This window comes from Vidua chalybeata, chromosome 1 (genome assembly GCF_026979565.1).
Source record: "Vidua chalybeata isolate OUT-0048 chromosome 1, bVidCha1 merged haplotype, whole genome shotgun sequence".
Lineage (NCBI taxonomy): Eukaryota > Metazoa > Chordata > Aves > Passeriformes > Viduidae > Vidua > Vidua chalybeata.
In genome coordinates, this window is record NC_071530.1 from 149,464,130 (window position 1) to 149,471,221 (window position 7,092).

General features: G+C 51.6%; 1 protein-coding gene across 2 annotated transcripts; it reads left to right on the top strand.

Moving 5' to 3' along the window:
* The first annotated feature begins 715 nt into the window (after positions 1-715).
* LOC128792078 (uncharacterized) lies at positions 716-3,674 on the top strand. Of its 2 annotated transcripts, none has more exons than XM_053950193.1 (3): positions 716-906; positions 1,190-1,918; positions 2,135-3,302. In XM_053950193.1, exons 1-3 carry the CDS (start codon positions 826-828, stop codon positions 2,906-2,908), a joined length of 1,584 nt encoding a protein of 527 aa, XP_053806168.1. In that variant the 5' UTR covers positions 716-825; the 3' UTR covers positions 2,909-3,302. The 2 variants fall into 2 exon arrangements, 1 of the variants encoding a protein (XP_053806168.1); XR_008432296.1 differs by lacking the exon at positions 716-906 and adding an exon at positions 3,309-3,674 and having other exon boundaries at positions 914-1,918; positions 2,135-3,074.
* The last annotated feature ends 3,418 nt before the right edge of the window (positions 3,675-7,092 follow it).

Genomic DNA, 7,092 nt, shown 5'->3' on the forward strand with positions numbered 1-7,092 from the left:
CCACATACAATGAACTCATTACATGAGATGTTATATTATTACATTAATTATGACCCATAAATGAGAAAACCTATCGATTAACTATCCTCTTACCTCTGATCTGGAATATGTCATATATTTATGACAAAGAGGCAAGAGATAACTGGACTACCACTCAAGGAGTCGGTTGGTATAGCTGACACAGAATGCCATGATGCCACTAGCATGTACCTGACCAAAATGCCGCCCCTCTGCATCCTCGCCGAAATAAAGAAGGGACATTTTCCTTGGCTCTGCTTTGGTATTTATCTTTTTTTTTTCAACCACACTTTTTAGAGTCTTTCACAGCAGCCACCAGATTAAGTTCAAATGGAACTTTTGCCTTTCTGATGATCTCTGTACCTGAGGTCAGTGTCAAGGGCTGGGACACATAGTGCTGTGGGTGGGCAAAGCACTCTGGCACTTTGGCACTGGGCTTCCTTGGGGATGTTTAGGGGAGAACCAGAAGGTGAGACAAGAGAGAGCTGTGGGTCACTGGGAGAGGAACAAGCATAGGCAAAGTTGAGGGGCAAAGGCATTAAAAAGGCCTTTGTGTCAAGGGGCATGAGCATGGAAACCGCCAGGCCTCTGGGAGAAAGGGCGGCCATGCCCAGCAGGCCTTTGTGACCCGCAGTGACGTCGTGCCCAGAGGCCATTGTGACGCGGGTGCACGTCATGACCCTTGGGGCTGCCAGACTCTGCAGTGGCCACTCCTGGGAGAGCAGCTCTCTGAGGAGGCAGCAGCTTCTCTGGAGGCAGCAGCTCCCCTGGGTGATTGTGGCCAGTGGTCATTAGAGCACTGCCACAATGTCAAGGAAGGAGGAAGTGAATGCTCACAGCCACCCCCGTGAGGGGCAGCCACTGCTGTACCGGCTGCGGCAGCAACAGGTGAGGGCCGGGGATGGAGGGACAGCCTGCAGTGGGAGCTGAGGGAAGCCCTGGGGCAGAGACAGCCAGGCCTGGCACCAGCCCATGCTCTGCGGAGGGGCCGGTGCTGGGATGGCCCAGGCACAGCAATGCCCCAGAGGCAGCGAGCCCAGCTGGGAGCCCGGCCCAGCCTGGCTGCTGTGGCCAGCACCTGCCTCGGGGCCAGGCCTGGGCTTGCAGGCACGTGGGGGACACTGTGCTCACACAGCCGCCTCCATCCCGTGCCTCCTTCTGCTTCCCACAGGTGACCCCCAGGCAGCCACAGGCAGCAGCTCAGGTCACCTGGACGACCATCACACCCATCCCTGGGGACAGGCCCACTCTGTTGCCCAGAACCATCCCGTCACGGAGCCCCACCAGGTCCTGCACACGCAGGGGCAACCAGGGGGGCGGGCGCTCCGTGCCCCGCAGCAGTGTCACAGGGCCACGGAGATTGTCCGTGTCGGACTTGCCGCCTCTCCACGGCCCTCAGTTGACACTGGCCCCCCCACAGCAGCTCAGTGCTCAAAGCTCAAGGGCATCCACTGACTGCGTTAAGCTGCCCCCTCTGCCAGCAGCAGCAGCAGCCTCTGGATCCTCTCCCAGAGGCACAGCACGTGCTGTGGGCCCCATGTCCTGGGGCCAGCGAAAGCATGTGCCACCTCCTCCATGGGGCACTCTGGCTGCAGGCAGAGCCCAGGGAACACCTTCCCTGGGGAGCAGAACCGGAGGGCTCTGGAATGGGTCAGCAGCAAGGCAGGGCCACCGCCTGCCTCCCGTGACACCTGCACGCGGCGCGCCGCTCCGCACCAGGATGCAGTCGGCTTGGAAGCCCGTGTGGCGCTCTGTCTGTGAAAACCCACAGCCCTGTGCTACTTCTGTAAAGGAGCTGGAGGAAAAGCGGGAGGAGGAAGAGCACCCAGAAACACAGGCTGCAGGAGAGCGGGACCGAGACCTGCAGAGCGCATCTCTTGCCCCGTTGGAAGAGAACGAGGTAGAGGCATAAGCTTGTGGCCTGGCTGGAAATCCATGGGACGAGGGCCACGGCAAGCTCTTCCTCACATCAGAGCCTGAGGAAGCCTCAGGTTTCTCAGCTTCTCCTTTGTCTGGAGGCCCCAGTGAGGAGAGGGCAACTCGTTATCCAGGTGAACGCACTGCACTTCCCAAGCAGCAGTGGGTGAGGCCTGAACATTTGCTTAATCTTGTGCAGGAAAAGCGAGAGGAGCTGGAGAAGGTGGAGGAAGACAGAATGTACGCAGAGCTCTTTGGACAGATCTTCTTCTCCATGGGCAATGAAGAAAGTGCCATGACGTTCAGCTGCGATCTCAGGGATCCATCAAGTGCCACGCCGGAAGAAGCAGCAGACCTCTCAGTGCCACTCAGTGCTTGCAGCATGGCAGAAGAGGCCAGAGGAGAGGCACAAAACTACTTGGAGCTTGTGTCTCGTGAGCTGTTGGCAGACTTGGGGTCTGACTCTGAGGATTCGTCGTCGCTGGAAACTCTTCTGAACGAGCTCCTGGAGAAGTGGGAGCAAGAAGAAGCGGCAGGAGAGCGGGCCAGAGAAGCAGAGAGCCCGTTGTCCATCCCGCCGCGAGACGAAGAGTTAGAGCCAGCAGCTACTCCTCCAGACAGCGACCTCAGCGACCAGGGGCACAGCGAGCCTCTCCCCGAAGAGGCAAAGGGGTTTGCGGTTTGCGCCGCGCCTGCCGATGCCGCGGACGAGGCCGACGCGGCAGGCACGGAGGCTGGCCGCGCCCAGGCCGCCCCTGCCCAGGAAAAGCCCTGCGGGGATGAGCCGCCGGCAGGAGCTTGCCCGGCGCCTGCCCAGCCCCTGGCCCGCAGCGTTCCTGCCTGCCCCGCTGGCAGCGCAGCCGTCCCGCAGCCCCCGGCCCCACGGCGATGGCGCTTCACGGCCAAGAGGGCCCGGCGGGCTCTGCGCCGCCTTTTCTCCTGCAGCTGCCTCAGGGGGCAGCCGGAGGAGTGAGCCCGGGGCCAGCACCAGGGCGTTCAGCAAAGATGCCGGCTCGCCCTGAGGATGCCCAGCTCCCAGGGGCAGCGGCAGGTCCCTGAGGTAACGGCACCAGGGTGATCCAAAGACGGGATGCATGGATGGATGGGTGGATGGTGGCCAAGGCAACCACTTGCCAAGGGTAGGTCCTGCTGCCAACCCCAGCCCCTCACCCCATGCCAGCAGCAAGGCAGCCTGGTCAGGGAGAGCTGGATGAGGAAGGGTGACAGTGCTGATGATTGCATAATCCCACAGTGCTGCATTGTGGGGGTGCATGCCCACTCTGCTCCAGGCTGCATTTGAAGCTGAGAAATGCTCCTTGCGCCTCAGCATTGCAGGTAAATGAAGGCAAACCCATTCTCTCTTCACATGGCAGATAGGAAAATGCCTCCCTGGATACCAGCAACAACATAGACTGGTGAAAGGTGTTAACCCCGGCTGAATGACCTGGTGTCCTCAACTCCATAAGAAGCACCAGGGCCCCAGTGCAGAAGCTCCCACTGGGGAAGGAGCAACGCGACGCCGCTTGCGACCAGCGTCTCGAACTTTCCTCTGTCTGACATCTTCCCCTTCCCACTCCCACTCTTCCCCACTCAATCCCACTCTTGTTCTTCCCCACCTCACCCCAACCCAGCCCAACCCTTGCTCTTCCCATTCTTTCCTTCTCATTATCCTCTTTCCCATCCCTTTCTCTCTACCCCACATTTACTGTTCAATAAATCCCCCATTGTTCACTTTGATAGATGGTCTTGTTGGCACCTTAGTTCGCGCATAGGCATCTCTCACTGATCGCATCTTAACAGGGTCAGCCAGCACTCGAGGTGTGGCCTCCCCAGTGCCCTGCACAGAGGGACAGTCACTGCCCTCGTCCTGCTGCCACACTAGTGCTGCACAGAAGGCCAGGAGGCCTCTGACCTCCTTGTCCACTTGGCCACATACTGGCTCACATTTGGCCACTGTCAGCCAGCACTCTGAGGATTATTCCTGCTGGGCAGCTTTCCAGCCATTCTGGCCCCAGCCTGCAGGTCCTGCAGGGTCTTCTTGGGACATAAGGGCAGGAGCCAGGCCTTGCTCTTCTTAAATTTTACTCCTCTGGCCTCACAACATCCATCCAGCCAGCCTGGCCCCATCTGCCTGTAGAGCCTTCCTACCCTCCAGAAAATCGACACTCCCACCACCTTGGTGTCAGCTGCAAACTGACTGAGGGTGCCTCATCCAGGTAATTGACAGAGGTATTAAACAGAACCTCCCTACCTGTGATGATATTTGTGAAAACTGTGTGTATTTGGTACCAGCATTTTGGTTGTGCTTTGGTCGCACTTGATGTGACCGTGATTCATCTGCTTCTAAAATCTGCATATGGAAGAGGTGCAAAAGCCAAGTTGTTAGTGTTCTTAGAGTTTTGCATAAAACCAACAGATTAATAATGGTCTTTTGTGATTTGTGAAGCACTCCTTTCTGCTTTATGAGGGAAACTAAACTACTTGTGGTCACAGCATTTTTAATAGATATGCTTCCCTAGTTAATAATACGGATGTTTCAGGGTATTGAAAAAAGACACATGGTTTTCCCTACAGTGTTTTATTTTTTCATTGTTGTTGGTTTTTTTCTTTTTCTTCCCTGATATTGACATTTGAATTTATGCTAATTTATACCACTTGAAAAACCCAAATAAATCACTCGGGCGGAACTGAAGAGAGGGTGAGTGTAAGGAAATTAAAATTATGAAGTTGATGTCTGTGCTAAGATAGCACTTGAGACACAAAGCATTTGCAATCACTGTAGCATGCATCTGATCTGTATGATACTTAATTAGTTTTTCAACAAGTGGTTTTAATTCCTTTGAAAATTTGTGGACGTTTGTTTATTGCTAACCAGCCTCCTCATGTCCACACAATAAATGATCATAGAGCTGGGGCCATCTGGAAACCTGAAAACAGGATGTTTTTCAAGTCTTGATAAAGAAAGATTAAAAAAAATGCAAGAAAGTAACAAAGCTGTCTCTCTTTTTCCCAGTTATTCCAGCTAGAAAAATTTGTGGGGAGGGTCTTCAGACAGCTGGTTTGATCCATTGACTTTTCTGTTGTATTAAGAAGTTTACATCAATGGGCAGAAAGACTGAAGGATGTGAATTCCAGAATGCTGCCCACGAAACCAAAGTAAATATTCTGAAACTGGATCTGAACAAGGAGTGACCATGGGCAATCAGTCTGACAGCAGTCACAGCCCCTGGAGCCAAAACTGCAGGAGGACTAGGCCGGAGATGTTGATAATTACACACAAAGATACAATGCTAATCAAGTCCAGGCTGGCAGGTACCCATCCAAAAATTATTCCAGAATGTGGAAACCCATTGGTTAGAAAAAACTGGGAGGAAATTATAATGCCAAGATTTCCTTTCTATCAGTGCTAGTCTAGATACTGAAACAGGTTACCCAGAAAGTCTGTAGAGTTTCCATCCTTGGAAATATTAATCAGATTTCTGAGACAAGGCTCCACGAATCAGATCTAATCTCAAAGGCCTTTTTTGACCAGGGGTTTGGACAGGAGGATTTCTTGAGGCTCTTTCTGACTTGAATTTTGTTATCATTCTGAAAACTGTGTGCACCCTTCTTAAAAGAGGGTGAGCTACAGAAGGTACAGGGAAGGACAGCAGGGACAACAAAAATGCAGCTTCATAGGAAAAAGCATTTTTAGGTAAGCCATGACCTATTCTTTTCCCAGGTTGTTCAGAAATCTTTGTTAAACTTGAAGGTGACACACCATAATGAGCAATACTGATATACCATGTAATTATTTGTATCCAGTGTGCTTGTACAGACACCTGCAGATATAAGGACACTGCAGATATAAGGATACCGGGACCAGCAGGAGAGGCACTTCACACTGGGTGATGCACAGAGCTGTGGGAAATGAAGGAGTTGACCTTTCCTGAGGCAACAAGTTGTTATTTAGCTGGTCAGGTGCTGGAGATAACATATGCAGGGAGTCACTTTCCTCTCCAATCGCCTGTTTTAATGAAGAAGGATTGCAGGACTGTCACCTTAATAGGAAACAAACCAAAGCTGGAGAGGAAAGCTAAATGTCCTCAAATGTCTGTGAGCGCCTGTCTCCAAGGACAGCCACCTACAAGGACATATCCACAGTGAGGGACACATGAGAGAGTCTTTGTCCAGCAGGAGAAGAGTCTACAGAAAATCAGATGAATAGAGTGACACAGAGAGAGAGAGAAATCTTAATGTTTGCATATGAAATGATAGTTTTCTTTTACTTCTTCATGTTGTTTTTTTTTTTTAAGAATATTTTTAATTTATTGCCACAGGTAAGTGAGAATGCCAGAAGTCTGGAGGCAGTAAAACAAACATGGATAAATTAAAAGTGGGGGGGGGGGAAATTCTATCAAAAGCCATTAAATGTAAGAATCACACTTCTGTCCGAGTAAGTCCCTAATGCTAGAGAATTGTTGCTGTGTGCTGGCCCTGAGCCAAATAACTGATCTCTGATTGCACTAGGTTTTGTTCACCACTTTTGTTCCCATAAGTGTTTAATACATAGGTTAATATAAGGGTCTAGAACTGACCTACTGTAATAGGCATTACTCATTTTAGACCACCTTCTGGCAGCCACATCACATCAGCACAACTCTGTACACATTCTCCAGGAAAGCCCAGAGATGAGAAGTGATGGCAGTGCTTTTGTTCCAGCACAAGCAATTAATTTGTGGCAGAAATTGCCAAGTGAGGAGCTGTGCCCAGCATCCCAGGATCATCAAGTTCCAACCCCCTGCCATTGGCAGGGACACCTTCCATTAAACCAGGTTGTTCAAAGCCCCATCCAGCCTGGCCTTGAACACTTCCAGGGTTGCAGCATCCACAGCACCTCTTGGCAATCTGTTCCAGTGCCTCACCACCCTCACAAGGAAGAGTTTCTTCCTAATATCTAATCTAAATCTACCCTCTTTCAGCTTAAATCAATCCCCCCTTTTCCTGTCACTAAAATGTCTCTCTCTTCAGATTAAATTTGAGACTACTTCAGGTACTGGAAGGGGCTCCAAGGTCTCCCCAAAGCCTTATTTTTTTTCAGACTCAACAATCCCATTTCTCTCAGACTTTCAAGGAGTCTGGTAACATGAATATGGTTGCTTCCCTTATACATCTATG

Coding starts and splice junctions, on each gene's coding strand:
- LOC128792078 (XM_053950193.1), top strand. CDS start 826: ATGTCAAGGAAGGAGGAAGTGAATGCTCACAGCCACCCCCGTGAGGGG. Junction 907..1,189: donor ACCGGCTGCGGCAGCAACAG/GTGAGGGCCGGG, acceptor TGCTTCCCACAG/GTGACCCCCAGGCAGCCACA. Junction 1,919..2,134: donor CCCCGTTGGAAGAGAACGAG/GTAGAGGCATAA, acceptor AATCTTGTGCAG/GAAAAGCGAGAGGAGCTGGA.